Source organism: Natator depressus, chromosome 5 (assembly GCF_965152275.1).
Source record: "Natator depressus isolate rNatDep1 chromosome 5, rNatDep2.hap1, whole genome shotgun sequence".
Lineage (NCBI taxonomy): Eukaryota > Metazoa > Chordata > Testudines > Cheloniidae > Natator > Natator depressus.
The window spans coordinates 52145338-52166286 of record NC_134238.1 but is presented as its reverse complement, the minus strand read 5'-3'; the positions used below and the strand labels follow the sequence as shown (position 1 = coordinate 52166286).

Here is a 20949-nt window from a genome sequence, read left to right as displayed (position 1 = left end):
TTTTAGAAATTTCCTTATATACTTATTATCGTGCAATCAAGTAACCAAACATTTCTTGATAATAAGAATTAGGATAAAGTCTCACTATATGATCATAAAGACTGTGATGAAAAATACTATGCTATAGTTCTAAAATTTTTTGAGATTTGGGTTATTTTATTGTAGAAAACATTTTTAAATTTCTGCATCCATTTAAACCAATATTGAAATATTATTTCATGACATGCATTCTGAAGTCACTGTAATCAAAAGTTTTTTGATATGAATAAAGAAGAATAAGATCAACTCTTTTTTGGCTGTTTTTGTTTGCTTCTTATGTACATAAAGGAAGAAAAATAATGAATTGAGCAAAGGAGCTGGAATGAAAAAAACTGCTCTTTGATTAATGATAAACATGGAGTCACAAATAGCCTTTTATCTTTTCACTTAGTCACTCAACATGTGTTTTTTATTTTGATTTGGGATCTTTCCTGCACCAACTGTCCTATATTATAAAAATTAAGAGGCAATACAAAGCACTTGGTGTGGCATGTATCTATTCATTAATCGTCTGAGGAACATGAAACATGCATTGATGTGATCATCAAAACTTGTAAATGGAAAAGAGCACTAAATAAACTTTAGTGTACTGGGGATATTAAGGGATTGGGATGGATGGGAAAACAAATTAAAACATTTACCCATATAACAGCGTGCCAAAATCTTTTAGCTCTGTGAAGTTGGGAGTATGTCACTCATTTGAGGATGACATCACAGTCTCTATGCCAAACATTTGCTCTCCTAATGTTATGTTATCCTCCCAAAACCTGAACATCTTCCATGTTTATGATGGTGCGTCTCCAAAAGGTGATGGAATTTGGAATTCTGAGCAGTTATTTTTAAAAAGGGTTTTATTACAGAAATAAAACATTCCCATGACAGAGTCTGAAATAAAGATTTGTTGCCAGTTTGGGTTCTATTCCTACAAGATGCCAAGTATCATCAGCTCAAAATGAAGCCTCAAAAAGTGCTTAGCACCATGCAGGGTCAAGCCTGTAGTGAGTATAAATTACAAATGGTGAAGAAGTTTAACAATAATAGATAATGGATCAAATATAATCAGTTATATTGGGAAGCTGGATAATTATATCAAATCTAGGTTTTCACATCTACATTTGGCACACAGAAGAGAAATAAAATTATTACCTAAGCAAGCTGACTGACCATTCAGTCAGCAACCTTATGAAGACTCAAAATGAAGTTCAAAAAAACCAGAACTCATCAGCAGTGACAGCAAGGAAAAGCTTCTCAACAGAATGGAAATTATATTATTACAGTTTTGTTCTTGTACCTCATCAGATATAAAAGTAATATAGAAACACAGTAACTGGGCTACATGATTGAAAACAACAACTCATTTTCAGTTAGGTTAGGGATTCAAATACATAATCTAGCAACAAGGGAGATCATGTGGATTTGTGATACTCACTTTGGGTTCAAAAATAAGCATTTGGAAATGTCATCATCAGGTATACCTATCACACTACTGGCAGACATGCCACATATCAAAAAATCCTGCAATCTCTACTGCAAAACAGTTGTACTATAGATGTGCAGGTACTATGTGTCCTGTTTCAGAGTAACAGCCGTGTTAGTCTGTATTCGCAAAAAGAAAAGGAGTACTTGTGGCACCTTAGCGACTAACCAATTTATTTGAGCATAAGCTTTCGTGAGCTACAGCTCACTTCATCAGATGCATACTGTGGAAAGATCTTCTACACTTTCCACAGTATGCATCCGATGAAGTGAGCTGTAGCTCACGAAAGCTTATGCTCAAATAAATTGGTTAGTCTCTAAGGTGCCACAAGTACTCCTTTTCTTTGTGTCCTGTATTGCTGAGCTACATTCAACTGGGATTGTAAAAGATAATAAAGGATTGACAGGCAGATGTTGGTAAGGAATGAATTGGAACATTTCTTGTCAGGTGATAGCCAAGAAAACTACTCACACAGGTGAAATCAAAGACCAGATGTCTATCATAACTTGCTCTACAAACACAGTACGCACAGTATGTAACGTCCAAAATCTTTTCCTGTCTGATATTTGTATTTATTAGCTAAAAAATTAAGAATAAATAACATAACAATCATATCAAACCTTCTCCCCAGGCTTGGCTTTTCTCTTCAGGACTGCTCAGCCCAAACCCTAGATACTCTCTTCCCCAGAGCACTACTCTTCCCCCATTCTTTATATCCAATCACCTACCTTAGGGAGTCCACTTCAACTTTTCCCAGTAGAATCAACACTTGCCAACAGGGAAGGGTGTTTCAGGCAAACACAGCCAGCCTGTTACAATGTCACACTGACTGTGGCTACCACAACTACATACAACTGGCCACCAAAATTATCAACCTATGTGCTCAGAACTTCAGAAGAACAGAACAGCAGACTTTGGCTTTGGTGAATATGGCTGCTGAAAATAGTATTTTTTCCCTAATAAAATAGGATTCTAAATTTAAACAAGCTTGTTGGCATCAAGTCATAGCTCTCTACATCAAGATAGGATATTTGCTGAGTGATTTAAAATAGCAAATCCTCTTTAATAACAGGAAATGTCTTTGTAATATATTTGTTTCCATATCTGTTTAGACAGTTTATTATTTATTAAATAACACACATGAAAGGAGAAAATTAATATTTTCAAAACTAATTTAGCACAGATCTCAAAAGAAGACCAGTTTTTGAAGCAAACAACTCCAAACACTTTCAAAAGCCCTTACATAAGTCCCATATATAATTTCACCCCCCTTGGATCATGTGAAAATATTTCCACAAGTCAGTATCAATATTTAAGGAAACATAAAAACTTTGCTAACTGTTTATATTACAAAATTTGAAATATTATCTTAAAGCATGAATTATTTTTGCAGTGATCATCACTTTGTCAAAGAAAGATCAGTATGAGTTGCAAACCATGCTTGGCCTATTAAAAATTCTATTAATTTTAATTTTCCTTTGTTTTAGAATCACCACTAGTTATCTCAATTTCTTTCTACCAGTTCAGAAGAGTTCTGAGCCCTGCTGTTATGCCTATTTGTCATATGATGTTACCATCAAGGAGAGAGAGCTGAAAGTGAGAAGAAGCCTCCGTGATGACTCCTGCAGAAATCTGCCAGTTGCACTGGTAAAAAAAGGTGTTAGGGGATGCCCACATGCCTCCCAAAGACATTTTCCAGCTAGGAGTCTAGGAATAAGAGATGGGAAATAGAAAGAAACCAGGAAGTGAAGACACATGAGAATAAACAATGGTTTTTTAAAAAAAATGTTAGAAAAGTTTTGGATCATTTGAAAAAAAAAAGTTTTTGTTACTGCTGGTTCTGATCTGATCTAGTGCATCTATCCCTCTTAAACATGTGACACTATAAATACAGTACTAATGCTACTCTTTCCTGTGGTGTCAATTAGTCTGTGTCCCTCACCTTAATTTAATCCTTATCGCTAACGCACTCTTTTTTACTTTCATGGAAATATGGTAATTCATAGATTAAATTTTAGGCTTATTTTGTTTGCTTGACCAAGTGAATGCCTTTCTTTCAATGGCTTCCTGCAAGTTTGACTCTGAAGATTCATCAAACTTAGTAAGTCCTTGGGGCTGATTCTTCACTACCTTGCTCCTTGTGTAGTCATTTACGACCTGGGCAAAATGGGTATAAAAGGCTACCAAATCAGAATGCCAGCAATTTTACATGCATTTTGCACAGGTGTAAATGACTGCACAAAGTACAAGATGATAGAAATTAGGCATTTGCGATCTTACAGTGCTTGCAATGAATGCAATTAAAAAAGGGAACCTCTATCACTCAGAGAGAGACAGACAGACAGACACACACAATGTTATATCATTACTTGAATGAACTTTCAAAACTCCCTTACTTTTCCTTTGCCAGTAGCTGGGTCTCATATGTAGCCACCTTAGGTTCCACTCCAGCAGGTTTTTGTATCCTTTGTCTCCGTTTTCTACTTGGTGCAATATCAATGACATCTGGACTATTGAGAAGGGAATCCCTCCTTGGTGGAGCTGCCGAAGTGAAAGCAAAAAGACCAAAGCTTGACAAGATGCCCAAAAAGACAACGTTATAAAATAATTTCCCAGTTCTACATCTTTTCTGTGAATATCTCTTTGCTGGTAGCATGTGCTTAGATACCATGTTAATGGGAGCCATGTAATAACCTAGACAGACAGATATACAGACGTCAGAGTTACCTACAAAGATGATAGCAAAGGACTCGGAGTCAGGACTTATGCATTCTAATTCTGCCACTTACTTGCTGTGTGGCTTTAGGCAAGATATTTAACTTCTCTGTGTCTCAGCATCCCCATCTGTAAAATGGGATAACAATAGACATCTAGCTCACAAGGGGGTTCTAAAGGTTAATTAGCTACTAGGCTCAACCTTTGAGAGGAGCTCCTTTGCTGACCATGGTCAAGAAGGAACTGACTGGAACTTTCAGAGAGCAGCATTTCTGCTCAACAGAGTTTGATATGCAATGGCTGATATTCAGCCTGGGTTACATGCCATCATGCTACCTCTGCCTTCAAGGGTCAAAAACCGTAAGAATTAAGGGAGTTCTGCTAATACTGCAGTAAGGAGCTAAGACCCAGACTGAGAATCATGCATAATAGTGTCCTTAGAGAAATAGGTCTTACAACCTCAACAGCAGAAATACACACATGGGGTCAATTCTTGGCCCATGCATCATTGTGGAGATGCAGCATAAACCTGAACATCAGACTTGGCCCAGAATTTATATGAGAAAACCCCTTAAATTCCTAAAGGATTCATAGAGTTTAAGGCCAAAAGGACCATTACATTGTGTAATCTGATCCCCAACACAGGCGATAGAATGTCACCTAGTTACTGAGGCCAATAAATTGGGTTTGACTCAAGCTAAAGCTAAAGCCAGGCCCGCCGACATCAATTCCGGGCCCCAACGCCAGGGCCGTCCCTAGGGAGGTGTGGGGCCTGGGGTGGAAGTGACCAATTCGTCACTTCCGGGACCGTCCCGCCACTTCTGGGACCGCAGTCCAATAATACAGCATTCCAATAATTTTTGTCTCTGCCCTTTTCTGAGCCCTTTCCCATTTTTAACATCCTCTTAGAATGTGGAAACCAGAACCAGATGCAGTATTCAATTATCAGTCTCACCAATGCTCTAAACAGAGTAAAATCATCTCCCTATTCCTGTTCACTTCTCCTGTTTATATCTCTGAGGGCTGGCCACAGCATCACACAGAGCTCATTTCAACATTTTTGATTAAAGTTTTTTGGAACAAGTAAAAAAAAATATTTTATTTTGTTTTGACTTGACTTATTTGTCGTTCATTCATTTTAGGTCAAATACAAAAGATGATCCCGCCCGCAGCTCCAACAGCTATCCGATTATTTAAAGTATGCATGCGAAGACTCACCTCTATATATACACATCCAATGTGCCCACATTTTTTCTGCAAGTCTTCAACAGTCAGCAGCACACTTTTATTTAACAGGCATATTTTTAATTGTAAAAGCTTTCATCATCTTTAATTTTTAAGATAGCACTATCCAGACTAGCATGGTTTTCAAGGGAAATGCAACAAATTACAAGTTGGTGACTGAGAGCAGTGGTGCTAAGGTAACTTTCCCTGGCTGTTATTCCCCCCATTCATCTTCAGAAGAGTTCATTTCTGTGTGGATGAAAGGCATGCTTGAGAATGAAGATTTTTACATGAAATTACACAATTTTTCTTACTTCTTCATGGTGTGATCCTTTCTTCACAAAAACAACATACAAACAAAGGAAACCGGAGAATGGTTTTTACTCCCTTTACTAATCTTGCACAATTTTTTTCATTACTTCTCTCAAAACTATGATCCTGATTCAGCATAGCACTTAAGCACATAATTACATTCAAGTACATGAGTAGTCTTATTGAAGCCAAAGGGGACTACTCACATGCTTAAAATTAAAAGCATGCTGAAGTGTTTTTTCTGATTCAGGAACTAAAAGCTGAAAACAATCTACATTTTATTTAATTAAAAGAGACTCACAGGCCTTGTGTAGGTATGAAGCTAATGCGCTAACACGTTTTCAAAGTCTAGTATAGACAAGACACACTGTCTTTAACACGTTAAACTGTTTTGAGCTAAAACCAATGCTGCGCCACTCCTCATGCTTTAACTTGAGTAGTTTAGCCCACATATTAAAAGGCAATGTGCCTCCTTTATACTAGACTTTGAAAACCTGTTAGCTAGCATCACAACCTCGCATCTTAAATCTTAGTCATGACAAGGCCCTAGAAATTAACCCTAATAGTAACATGGCAATAAAGCAACAGTAGCATTATTACTATTTACTGATAGTGTGTTCAGAACAGTACATCCAACACCCATATTAATCCCATCTAGTCCCTCCCAACCTCAGCTGTTAAAAATTATCTCCTTTGCTTACCAATGTGTATAAACAACAATAAAACAGCACACCAGCAAGACTTGCACATATAACAACAAACTGGAATCAGGGTAAGCTTATTACTTTAAGTCTTATATTCTCTGCTGCTGCTATTCCTCCTCCACATTATTGACTCTCACTCTTTTATTCATACCCAATATTGCTCAGGCTAGGGGCCATAGCTTTGTATATCCATTCTGTAATTAATTTTGTACACTTTTGATGTTGTATAAAGAGTGCACCTCTGTGTTTACATCTGCGTAACATATAACAGTGAACGGTGAACCTGGGCGTATGCTAAACATGGATGAACATTTACAGGCAAATCCTGCTTAACCTTGCACAGAAGTCTTGCTAAAGCTTATGTGAGTAAGGTGAACAGAAAATGCACCCATATTACATCTGCCTTTAATTTCAGATTGACAGTAGACCATAGTACTTGTAATTGAATGCAATTGGCACAGACGTTTAAAATTATCTCATTAAAAGAAAATTTGGTTTGAATGACATGTTGAAGCCAAGAAGAGGAAATATTCACCTAATCAATTAATCTGAACATCACACAATGAACAGAAATTCCTCTTCTGAGAAGATTCAGTTTCATGACATAAGGAAAAATGTTTCCAATTCAGATGGCACAGAAAATGATCTTATGATAAGCAAAAATAGGCTGGCTTATATCGGATATTACACTAAAGTATGTTTTTAAGCCAAAAATGAACACCTTCATGTTAGAAACATTAACTGAAAAGCTGTAGTATGTTTTGAAGCTCAAAGAATCAACTACCACACCAAAGTCTTCATAATGCGTACTACAGCTGCTCAGAAATGAATTACATTCAGGCGTATGAAATCGTGATTTTTGGCTAAGGGCCAAGCAAAGCACAAGCAGATACATATCTGTTTAGTCCTTGAGAAAAGTGTATGTGGCACAATTGGACTTGGTCTTGAATCTAAAACCCGCTTTCTGGAGATTTGTCAAACTCAGCATTTCCCTCGAGTATTCAGTGTATTGTAATTAATGGGTTCTTTGGGTTCTCTCTGAATGTTACTTCTCAGTCTTAAAAAGTTTTTATTACAAAAGTGGATGAGCATTGCTAGCATTTTGCTAACAGGCACAATTTTGAGCACAGGAAGGATTAATATTTATGAAGAAAATTGCCCAGTTCATCCTGAAAAACAGCTTGTATAAGCTTAGAAAAAAAAGTGTTCCTGATATACAAGATGCAGCTGACATGTCAATTGCTGCAAGTGACACAACTGATTAGAGATCAGGAACATAAAACCTAGTTCAAGCGATAAGGTAATTTATGTGTAAATAAGATTAAAGATCTTATCAAATATAAACTCTTGCATTCCTAATTTTATCCCGTTGTAAGAGAGCTATCACTGTGTTGTTTTTGTATACAAGCATGGCAGTCCACAGTCAAAAAAAGGACACTGTAGAACAGAACTTAAGGTGAAATCCTGCGGAACCCTCCCTGACTTGGGAGAGACCAAATTCAAGGAAACCATTGCAGTTCTGAGGTGTGCATGGGCTAGGAAGCAGAAAGGCTACATAGTAGGGATTTGGCAAGCTTCTCTATGTCATGGATCCAAATTCCACAGTGGAGTGGGGCATGGTGGGTGGGCCAGGGAAAGGCTAAGGCCTAGTCAGTAGTTCTATGAACTACAGTACATGGATGCAATGGTCATAAAATCCAAGATGGGATGGGTGTCAGCTGATTAGGGGGCTCTATAAAAAGGTCATCCAGCTGGAATGGATACATTTGATACTGCAATGAAGTACAAGATGGTCAGTAACCTCAGGATGGAAAAAAATTGAAAACCTGTATCATGTTTAAATTAATAAACATATATTTATTATGCCACATAGGAGCCATCGCTAGGCTGCACAGATGTCCCAACTTTCAGACAAGAGAAAGATTCTATTTCCTTAACAGCTATGCTAGTTCCCTGTGCAAAGTTTATTTTGGGGGCTGTAAGTGGTGTGCATGAACTTCTCCCCTACTTACAAGTATATTCAAACCTCTTAATTTGTTCCTCTGGCAGTGTGATAAATAGCCATAAATGGTCCTATGTACTGCCTTGCATTATTTTTCTCTGTAGTGTTTCTGAAATCAGTTTGCATGAAAGGCAGTATACAAAATAAAGTTGTAATGTATTGTAATCTAAGTGTTGGTATGTAAGTGACAGTATCAAGTGCTCTCATTTTCTTTCATAATTCCTCTGTCCTGTACTGGTACAAGAAGGTTTTGAAACTGTGTGTTTGTGGAGAGAAATGTAAATTAGAAAACTGTAACAGAATACCAAAAGGGAAAGATGGCTATTTTCCCTTCTTTCAAGTAAACTTAGCCTGACAATGATGATAAAATATGAAGTGAATGGCAGTATTCACACATGTTTCTGAAATCAGAATTGGGCCTTGAAACCATTATTTACCAGGGTGGATTTGTTTTAAATCACTAGTCAGGAAGACTCTATTTAATCATGGATGTCTACATAAAAGTGCATTCTTATTGGTTGTTATAACCTTAATACATATTCTTCACAACTCAGAGATAGTTGTAGGTTTCATTTTTAGAAGGTACACACTATACATTTTGTAAGTGATTTATTTTGAAAACTTTTCAGATTAGTTCTACATCTATATCATAAAATGAATTATTGTTGGGTTATTTCATTTACCAAAGGTAATTGAAGCAGATATTTATGAAGTCACTGGGAGATGAACTATCTCCAATTCAACAGGTCAATCATTAATATTTGGAGGATTCTCTTGCCATGCTGTATTAGGAGGAGAACATCACCAGACAGACTTTTAAATGGTTTTATTTAACTAAAACAACGTTACGTATTCTGGATTTTTTTCTTCAACAGCAAATATATATTTTAACAAAACAAGCATATAAATTTTTGAATTTAGTTAAACATTCAAGTTTTTTAAAGTCAGGTTTGTTTTTGTTAAAATTGTTTTTAACTAAAATAGTTAAATGAAATATTAAAAAACAAAAACAAAAATTAAATTGACTATGTCAGCCAGGTCAACATGAGAAACTTAAAATATTGGCTTCTGCAGTTAACTGAGTTGTCTTCACCTCATTTTCCTGTTTGTTCATAATCTGGAAAAGAAAAATAAACTTTCCTGCTTTTTCGGGTCCCAAACGATTTCTCAATTTGGAATGAATTAGTCCAAAGGAAGAAAATATTCTTTCTAAACCAGCAGAAGAAGCTACTGCTATTAAAAGTGAGATTATCACTTCAACAGTCTCTGAATCCAAGCGTTTAAGTGACTTCCACCAGTTCACTGGTGACTTTCTTTAAAACACCATCAGCAAACATATATTTCTTGAATGGTTCTTATTCCCAAACTGGATCTCTTTTATGGCCTGCTGCCATTATAGGTTTCCCCTGCTTGTGAGAGAATGGTACGGTAGATCTCAAATCAATGAAGGCTACACTCAGAAAGACATCAAGACTTCTGGAATATGCTGCTCTAACGGTTTCACTTTTGTTTCTACTGCCTGTCCCTCCCATCTCACATTATCTCCAGATTTCTTCTCCTTGTCCAGATCTATTCCGCCCCAATAATCTTCTATTCACTGACCTTTTTGAAACTTTGCACTTTTAGAGAGAAGTAAGGGATTGACTTTGTGTACACAAATTTTCAGAGGGACAATAGGGTTGAGGTCTGTTATTTCTCACCTCTATATATTATTTATTTATTTATTTTTGCTGTTAACAAGCATGTTATCTCTGGAGACACAAATCCACCGTTTGAAAACTGCAAAACTAAGCATCTCTGATGCTATCTTCTAGACTGAGCCCCACTGGGTAGATAGAAAGATTAACCTAAATAATCTATACAGAAGCCCCTGGAACCCCATAAAATTGGGTCCCTAATCCATGAACTATTGGAACTCATTTACAAAATGTTTCTTAAACATTACACAAATATATTGTCTCATATTATAGAATTCGAATTTATAATCCCTATTCCATGATGAGATATCTTTGAGCTGTAATGTATCTTAATTAAAACTATCTTTAGATAGGCTTTTTCCTCAAAAAGCATTTTATCAAAAAAATCAGATTTAAATAAAAAAAATCTGATAAAAAAAATCATTGATTTTTATCCACCTTGTTATTTACACACTGCTATAGCCTCTGTGGAGTCATTAGCCCTTTTGAGAAGGCAGAATACCAACATCTTTCTTGCTACAAAAGTATATTTACTAAAATGAATAAGGGGTAAATTTACCAGCAGTACAAAAATCACATTATATTATATAAATATATATGAAGGGACTCTTGATTCCTTACTAAAACTTCATGGGTTTTTTTTTATTAGCCCTCTCCCCATTCCAGGAGAAAGGGGAAGGGCTGAAGAGGAGTCAGTACTCTGGAACTGACAGGGCCTCTGCTGGTATAGCCTCAGTAGGTAGATAAGGGGAAGCAAGTCCTCTAGAGATACTAGTGTCCAACTCCTGCCCACAGACAGGGAACCACACCTCCTAGCCTGTTCCTCTGAGTAACACCAGGGGCAGTGACAGATGGGTTGCTTCTCGTCTCACCAAGAAAACTTAGAATAAGATCCCATTTTACAATACCCCCTGGTTCCTAACCCCGTTACACACACACACACACCATTTATAAAATACATGTTTATACATACATTGAAATACAATAAAAATGGAATGCCACAATGTAATCTGTGTGTAGTTACACTTTAAAACGTTTATTCTCTCTCACTGACTTTTCAATTACATTTGTTTAATTTACAAAGAAAAAAATATGATTTTTTTAAAACTTCCAGCCCTTTAACTCAGCTTTGCATCTGAATATCAGAAGTAATTCTTTGCACATCGTCATCTATAATGAAAATTCTACATTTGGAAATTAGTTAACAACTCCATTGATGTTGCGTGAGCCATAGCAGAATCCAGCTCCCTCTCTCCCATGCTGCACTGGCTCTGTGGTGTTAACGGGAGTAATAAGTAGTAAAAACTTAGCTTGGTCACAAAAGTAAGTAAATATTACTCGGAATATACACAGTGAGCAGATCTTTTGAGTAAGAATGTTCCAAATTTAAATATTCTATTTTCCTACAATAACCACACTTCAAATGTGTAGGATGAGAACTCTCAGTACCTGTATTTGTAGAAGTTGCTGTGCAAGCAAAAAGGAGTAACTTTTTGTGAGATCTGACCAGCAGAGAAAAATGATCATGGAGACATAACTCTTTATTTCCCTTAGTGCTTGTTAAAACATGAAGCCTTAAGGAGTAATCAAAGATAATCACTTTGATGATTTCAGTTAATGCATTCATCTCCAAAACATCTGGTAAAGCTGCCACATGTGCTTCTTTTATATTTAAACAAACTGTCCCTTGTAGAATATGTTTTAGAATATATATTTTAACAAGAATTTACAAATGATCTAAGGCCAAATTTTGTTTTGATTTAAAGACCACTGACTTCTGTGGGAAGGGCATTGTGTAAATGAGCACAGCATATGGTCCCTACTGCTTATTGTTGATAAAAAACAGTACTGTTGTGGATTAGAAAAAGTATGTTGATTGTGTGTGTATATGTATATTTACTAATATACATATATCATCATCAAACATGCATAGTCCACTGAGGACCATTTCACAAGCAGAGTGACTACAGTTGTTGGCATCATACCAGGCATCATAAAGTGAAGTTCCCAGATCTGGCTTAATTCTGTGAATTCACAAATCTCGGATGGCCTTGGCAGTGATGCCAGGTAGGAAGAAGGCATTCTCCCCTTCTCATATTGATGGACAATTTAAAAGCACAGTGTGCTGGGGTGTTTTTTTGTCCATCCTGGTGACATGGCTGAAAAGCATGCAATGCCACTTTTGAATGTAGTGAGCGACTGGCGGAAGACCAGATCTATGCGAGACTATGGCATTTCGCACAAAGTTAAACCTCTTTATGCTCAGGATTTGGTACTGACAGGGCATAGGGAATGCCTCGACAGGATAGTCCAGATTTCTGACCCATATGGAAATACGGGCAGTACACAGATTTGACAGGATTGTTTCAGCGCAGAGACGTACTTGTACCCACAACCAAGACTCAGACTTCATGATGGTGGAGGTCATTGGACAGCTGGTTTGCTGAAACTGAGCTCTGTTTGCAGCCTACTTGTCAACATTTTCCACCTGCCTGCACCCGGCGTCCGGTGGCCCAGCTCCAAGATTCTGGACCATTCAACCCTATAGTGTGGGTAGTACCTTGGAAACCTTGAGTGGCAGGGCTGAAATTCTCTGGCTTCTCCACAAGCAAGGCAGCAGCATCAGTATAGTCTTGCTCAGTAAACTTCTTGACCATCCTTGCTTCCGATGTGTGAGCGGAAAGTCATAACATCTAGTCGCTAGCTTGACAGAATAGTAATGGGGTGAGAATGCATTCCTGTTGCACACCTGAGATTCTGTAGAAATGTGGCGAAAGCCATGAATCAATATGCACACTAGTGTGAGGATAATGCACCACATTTAGCAGTACATCTGGAACACCAGCTCCCTTCAGTCAGAGCCAAAGTGCTGACCTGTCAACTGAATCAAAAGTTGCTTTGATGTCCATATATGCTATGTGAAGTGGACAGTTAAATTCTCAGTGCAGCTCAGCCAGAAGCCAGAGGGTAATGACAGGGCCCATTGTTGACCATCCAGCAGTGAAACCCTGATTGCTGTGGATGACGATGTCAGTTAAGGACTGGCTGCATCCTGCAAAGCAGAATGTGAGCAATAATATTTCCAGGGACCAATAGCAATGAGATCAGCCTATAGTTCCCACACTTGTTATGAGATCATGTTCCCTTGTACAGGGATGTTATGATGCCATATTTCCATTCATCTGGTACTCTGCCATATGCCCACACCAATTGATGTGGGCCAATACTCACTAGTTCCAAGGTACCTTTGAGCAGCTTGGGTGGAATACAATCAGGTCCAGCAGCATGTCCATTTCACAAGGTCTGGATGGCCTTTCATACTTTCTCAAGTCACAGAGGATCAGTGTTCACCCCTGGGTCTACAGCTGTATAGTTTGCCAGGTCACATGGCTCTAAACAGTCATCAACAGGCGTGTCATTTAGCACGCTTTCATAATGTGTTTTTCATATATAGAGAGGGAGTCAGATATTTCTCTTGTAAAAATACCACAATCTAACAATAATTAAATTCAGGGGATTACTAATTGCTATTTACTAATATTTTAGTTCCATTCTAGTCTAGTCAAATACCCTAATAAATAAAAACACTGGGAAGGAAAACATATGTAAATAACTCTATCATAATCATATAAGACAAATGGTCAATATGCAAAACAATCAAAAAGATATGATAATTCTAAAGCTAATTGACAAGAACAGTTAATTCTGTGGAACAATTAAACTCATTAAGACAATAACCAAATAAAAGTTTGTTATCCAATGCCTGTTTTTTGCTCCCGATGAGGAGCTGTAAGATAGAACAAATTCTTGTCTGTCTACAAAAGGCAGGTGCTCTCTTTCTCCTGGATATTTCTGTGGGGAAACACTGTGGCAGAAATAGAGATTTATATAGGACACAAACACTTTACTGTCAAGAAAAGGTCAGCTTGGCTCTCTGAATCACCCATTTTAGGGGTACCACAAATGTTTAGAGAGAGTGTTACAAAACCTATTCAGATTTGGTAGCTATTGTAAGCTACTGAAGCTCACTTGCTCCTTCCTTCTTTTGGATAATCCAAAGTAGTACAAATGTATTAATGATATTATGGATACTATTCAGACTATCATCAGATGCACACACTTCAGTCTGCTAAATTTCTCTCCGAGTCTGGCTGTTGACTGATCAGAAGCTTCCAGCTGAACTTGTTACTGTTTAATCTAAACAATGTCTCTTACTCTGTAAAGTTAGTTGACTGCTCTTTCTTCAATGCTCCGCTGTCTTTCTACAATGAGAGACGCTACTTAATTTAAAATAAGTCCCTTGGATAATATTTATTTTTTTCAGTTTGGGGAGCTGTTGTTCAGGAGGTACAATGAATGCTGGCCTATCTTTGTTCTGTCATCAATGCACTATAGGCAGTGGTTAAAGTAGATAGAAAGGGACAGAAAACTCTCACTGCCATCATCCAAGGAGTGGAAGCTAGGGGTGAGAGCTGCTCCCCAAGCCAGGGAGAAGAGAGGTGGTTCTCCCTGTGGTTTTTGCAGAGGAAAAGGAGCTGAACTCCTCCTTACGTTAATGCTCGATTATAGTATATAACTTAGGTAGCAATATGACAGACATTGGTTTGTAGTCTCAGTCTAGTTCCTAATGGACCATTATAGTTGACAATAATTGGTACCTTTGTTGACAATCTCAGTGTGGAGGCTATTAAAGGAATGGGTATGGAAATTCATCTCTCTCTCACTGTTCTAGGCAGTCGCTTTAAATTAGGACTAGGGGGTATTAGCAAGGCAATTTAGGAAGTCTGCCATTCTCCACGCTATAGCTGTTCTGCAGATAGATATAAGCACTTCAGCCAGAAATGCCATCAGTCTAGCACTTTTCATGACTGATAAATCCATAAAATCATTCAATGGTCTAAAATAAAACACATATTTATGGCTCATGAATATTCTCCAGTAAAAGTAGAAGAAAGAAGTCTCTATTTTAATTTTAGGAAAATAGTAAGTATCACAGTTCCTTCCTCTTGCCACATTCTCTGACATATTTCATTCTTTGTATAAACACGTACGTACAGTATTGTAATACCCTGGTGTCTAAAAGAGGCTTGAGACTGCTGTATTATAAATTCTGTGACAGTTAATTATTAACATTTATTTTTATAAGTAATATCTCCATGGAAAGAGCTTACTAAGACACATGTTAAAAAAGCTGTAGCAAAAAGTTTAGATTCATCTGTACAAAACTGTATAAATTGTATCCAGTTCAGTAAGGAAGTTTACATTTACACAGTAGTGGACTGTGTTACCATGGCATCATTGGTAATGTGTGCTGAGACATAAGTACTAGCCTCTCAAGTTTGCATAGGCAATGCCTAGTCTTTTTCTGAGATCACCTTTTTTAAACAATTCTTTATAGAGATGTAAAAATCTTTTTATTATAATTAAAACAGCCCATCAACTGCCTTCAACTGGAGGGGAGGGAGATAACCTCAGGGTAAGACAGAAATTTGGTTAAAATGTGTTAAAATAATTTTTCCTCAGCATTTATTTATATAGTGATCATTCCGGTGCCCATCCGCCTCCTTTGTGTTCTTCAAATTGTCTGGTACTCTTGCCAGATAAACTGTTTGGTACCCAAATGAATACTGTGGTTGGGTGAATGGGAAAGAAGTCTTTTCATATATCAGAGGGGCTTCAGAAAGAAAATAAACATCCCTTCACAAATAGTAGCAAAAGGTCCCTGAACCCTGCTTATATATTATCTATAAATACAAACTGCCAAAGGAGCTCAGCACTTGAATCCTGGTACCCATGACTTGAAATCCATGTACTGTTACTCTTTTACTCTTTAAAAATAATGCACTGATAATGTGATATTTTCAGTGTCAACAATGCATGCTTCATTGGGTGAAATATTCTCTTTCAGTAATCCATAAGAATAATGGCTGTGATTTTTTATTTTACTAATGCCATAATTCCAACAAAGTACACCTATTTTTAACATTTCCATAAATTGTGATTTATAAATATCTAAAAAGGAATCTTAAAAATCCTTGTTGTACGGCGCATGAAGAAATGTCACAAAGTCCCTAGAAGTTAATACCTGCTTTACAATACAACAATGGAAGCTTTATAGTGTGTTCAAAATCCTTCATGACATGGGTCACAGGTAGAGGCTCCATTATGAAGCCGGTGAAAGCTAAAAAACGGTAATTTTTGTTATTTGAAACCTATAAACCATTAAAGCTGCTTTCCCTGGTTTATTATTTATAGCTGCTTGACAGAACGGTTGGTAATATTGGTGGCTCAAACATTCTTGTTTTGTTTCTTGACTAGCCAAAAGCAGTTCAATGAACAGTCAGACTGTTCAGCAGCAACATGCTCTGGGCTTTCAATGTTCTATTGAAAGTCAGATTTATTACCTGCAACCTTTTCCATCTCTGATTTATGAATAATTTCAATAATTCACAATAATGCTAGGCTGGTGGAGTTAGTTCACTTCATTGTGCTGTCATCCAGCACACCAGCACATCCAAGTTCAGCAATGACTATGTATTATGAGGTCCTGATCTGAAAGAGGCTCAGATAAGCTCATTGCTCTGAGTGTGACTATTTGTTGCATCATTTTCTGGAACCTGTTGCTGTCTTATTTGGATCCTCCATACCTACCAGGCTGGAGATAAGAGGATTTATTAGTAGTTTCCTCAGAAGAAACTAAAGGGATTAATATGTATGAAAAATAATCAAAAGAAAATTAGAGCTGTCCTAAAATGAGAAACAAACAATCATGGGAATAAAGGAAATGAAGCCAAAAAAATAAAAGTTTTTGGAAATTTTCTTAGGTGCAATCATTCAATTTCATGTTAAGGAAACGTAGCTGAAGTTTCTACAGGTAATATAAAAACAGGCAAATATTAGTGCTTAGAACTCATGCTTACTATTGCCACCTTCCAATTTTTATGCCTTGAACTCTTCTGGTAATGGTAGTTTACCTTTCCCAGCCCACCCTGGAGACCCTGCCCCTGACACTGTGAGTGTTGGATTTCCAAAGATCACTTCAAGGGTTATTCTAAATGTCAGGTAGTATTTCTCATTATGTCTAACCTCCAGCTGTGTGGAGTCTGACTTCTGAAAAACAGTCTTAAAGAAGATCTTGCACACTGGTAATTGTATTCATTATTTACAGATTGAAGACCACTAATAGGTTAGTGTGTTGACCCTCTATGCAAGATAGTCATCACCACTGCTATTCATGTTAAGATGTGAAATCATGCTTTGAAACTGGACTTCTGGATTAATAATAAAGGAAAGGCTAATGGTTCCTAGGAGAAATTATTATCCTAGAGTATTGTTAACCTAGAGTTGGAGTATTAACTCTATCCCAGAAGAATGCATTTAGAAAACTGGAAGCCTGAGGTGGGTAACTACTCGTGTGTCAGCTTCTTTGCTCAAAATCATGATAACCCTGACAATGAATACTAACAAAAACAAAAAGGATTTGTAAACAGTAAAGCCTTTTGATTCCTTTACTGGAATAAGTATTTGAACGCCCTTATACTTTAGTAGTCTTATCATTTTGTATGTTGGTTCCTGGAAACCTCTGTAACTGCCTATTAATTTAGGACAGCCCTGGAAAACTGCTATTGAATTTTTTTCAATATACTATATTTCTCATTGGCCCCAAGATTGTGGGTAAGACACAAAGCCTGAGTAAACAAGAGTCAGTTCAGGAATTCTTTCCTCCCACCCTCCTCTTGAAGTTGGAGCCATGGTGCTGGGCACCCTTGCAGCTAGTCTGTAGCTGCTTTTACCATTATGATCTATTGGCTATAATAGCCGCCATGGCCTATTGACGTCAGTGGACTTGCACTCATGTGAAACCAATATGAGATCAGCATCAGACTCACAGAGTTTCCAGCATATGGATCCATGTTGTTCACAAATCCACTGGCTATGCTCTTGCTTGCCCACCCCCAGAACTCCTCTCTGAACACCCATGAAATTAGCCACCACAGAGCTTGACTCCTCGGTGTTCAGAGCACTGAAAAGTCCACCTGCATGACCTTGCTTCATTCTGGCTCCCTCATGGAGTGGATGTAAAGTAAGACCACTGCACTTTCGGACATCTGGAGCCTGGATATATCAAGGATTTTTTTTTTAAATTCTAGTGAAATCAATAAAATTGAATACATTTAGGTTAATAAAAGGCATAGAAACCTGTCCAGAAACACCACATATGGTGATGAGAACAAGCAGATGTTTCACTTGGTCCAGATCTGGCAAAAATATAAATTTTGTCTGACAGTTTTAACTGACTTCACGGCAGAGGCTGAAAGTAACTTTGACAAGCATATGGAGTCATGATCCTGGCATTTTAAAATGGATAAAGTACTGAGCTGTACTTATAACAATATTGTGTACTCTGTACTAAGCTACCCTCACAATTTTTGAATTACATTATAAATACCAAGTTTTCAATATATAATCTTCTGGGCTTTTTTGAATTTTGAGTAAGTGTCTTTCTGGTGCCTTCCAACACAGACAGTAGGGTCCAATGGACACTGCACTGGACTAGAAGTCAGGAGACATGGGTTTTATTCTTGGCTGTACCGATGACCTACTGTGTGACCCTGAGACAATCACTTCCCCTTTTTGTGCCTCACTTTCCTCAATTGTAAAATGGAGCTAACAATACTTATCTTTGTGAAGTACCTTGGGATTTAAGGATCCAAAGCACTAGGAGAGTCTGAGCCAAAGCATGTTAAAGTAACTGGGAGAGACGCCACTAGCCATGTCAAGAGCTAGGTGTTCTTATTGTAGGCACTGTTATAATAATTAGGATTTACTAGGTCTACTCCAGTTGTGAGCTCATTTGGTGGAAAGTGGGTGAAAGTGTATAAAACATTACAATAACCTATGGCAATCAATGTTGATGGAAAGCATATGAAAAGAAACAGAAAGACTGGAGTAGTGCAAAGAAAACAGAGGCTACTGATAGCACCCACAGTGCTAAGATTGTGATTTAAAAACAAGATGAAAGTAAAATCAGAAATCAATGGACCAATATCGGTGTCAGAAATTAGACCTAACTGATGAACAAAATAATGAGGGAATAACCTATTCTGCCATCATCCCCCCTTTTGGGTCCTTAAAGGGAGCACATTGGGGGGTCAAAATGGCCTAACAAACTCCTGGAGGATTCCCTTGGGAAAAAGCTGACAGGCGTCTGCTTTGGTCCTGAGGCTCAACAATGAAAGACAGAGTCTCTAGCATCATTATGACACCCAGAACTCAGTGCACAGTGGAGATTATTGGCCACCACCAGTAGACTAGCAAAGACCCCAAGGTTATACATGCAAGATGCAGCTCTGTCCTCTCTTGCCTTGTGTGTTCCTTTCCATCTCTCATTATCTTCCTTCTCCACCTTCACCCCCCCTCCAAGCTTTTGGCCTAATCCTGAGACCAGCTGCATCACACAGCACTAGCATAATGAGATAAGGCCCACCCAGCTCTGCTCAGCCTTAGAAGGACTGTTGAAAGAGAGGAACCTGCCCATGCCTGTCAAATGGGGTCTCAGACTGGGTAAATCAGCCAGGCTCCAGAGCAACAGTTGTCATCACCAACTTGCCAGCCCAGAGCATCTATCCGTGACTGACCACTTTGTATCCTGAACACATACACAAGAAGCTGTATTTCACCGACTTTTACAAACCTCTCTCTTCTCCCCTTGTGTCTATCTGTTTTGTTGAAAACAGGAAAAGTAACCACCAAACTCACAAGGTCCGTTCAAAATTCAACCACCAAACTGGTCCTTTGTTTCCCATTACAAAGGATAGTTTGACTCTAACTGATATCCTCTTTGATAAAAAAAATGTTGATTATGTTTGTGTTGCATAACTACTCAATTTCAAAATTAGGGCTGTCGATTAATCACAGTTAACTCATATGATTAACTCAAAAAAATTAATCATGGTTACAAAATTAATCACGATTAATTGCACTGTTAAACAATAGAATACCAACTGAAATGTATTAAATATTTTGGATGTTTTTCTACATTTTCAAATATATTGATTTCTATTACAACACAGAATACAAAGTGTACAGTGCTTACTTTATATTTTTTATTTCAAATATTTGCACTTTAAAAATGATAAAATAAATAATAGTTTTCAATTCACCTCATACAAGTACTGTAGTGCAATCTCTTTATCGTGAAAGTCCAACTTACAAATGTAGATTTTTTTGTCACAGAACTGCATTCAAAAATAAAACAATGTAAAACTTTAGAGTCTACAAGTCCACTCAGTCCTACTTCTTGTTCAGCCAATTGTTAAGACAAACAAGTTTGTTTACATTTATGGGAGATATTGCTGCCCGCTTCTTATTTAGAATGTCACCTGAAAGTGAGACCAGGCATTCGCGTGGCACTTTTGTATCTGGCATTGCAGGGTATTTACATGCCAAACATGCTAAACATTTGTATGCCCCTTCTTGCTTCGGCCACCATTCCAGAGGACGTGCTTCCATGATGATGGTGCTCGTTAAAAAATAATGTATTAATTAAATTTGTGACTGAACTCCTTGGGGGAGCATTGTATGTCTCCTCTTCTGTTTTACCCACATTCTGCCATATATTTCATGTTATAGCAGTCTCGGATGATGATCCAGCACATGTTCATTTTAAGAACACTTTCACAGCAGATTTGACAAAATGCAAAGAAGGTACCAATGTGAGATTTCTTAAAATAGCTACAGCATTCGACCTAAGGTTTAAGAATCTGAAGTGCCATCCAA

The 20949-nt window shown here is 37.5% G+C and overlaps 1 protein-coding gene across 3 annotated transcripts in view; it reads right to left on the bottom strand.

Annotated features, from left to right (window-relative positions):
- Window positions 1–20949, bottom strand: part of XRCC4 (X-ray repair cross complementing 4) — a 284419-nt gene that overhangs the window by 85444 nt on the left and 178026 nt on the right. For all 3 annotated transcript variants that reach the window (XM_074952809.1, XM_074952811.1, XM_074952810.1), the window contains exon 7: window positions 3913–4057. In XM_074952809.1, the coding sequence (XP_074808910.1) occupies window positions 3913–4057 (145 nt within the window). The remainder of the gene's footprint in view (window positions 1–3912; window positions 4058–20949) is intronic.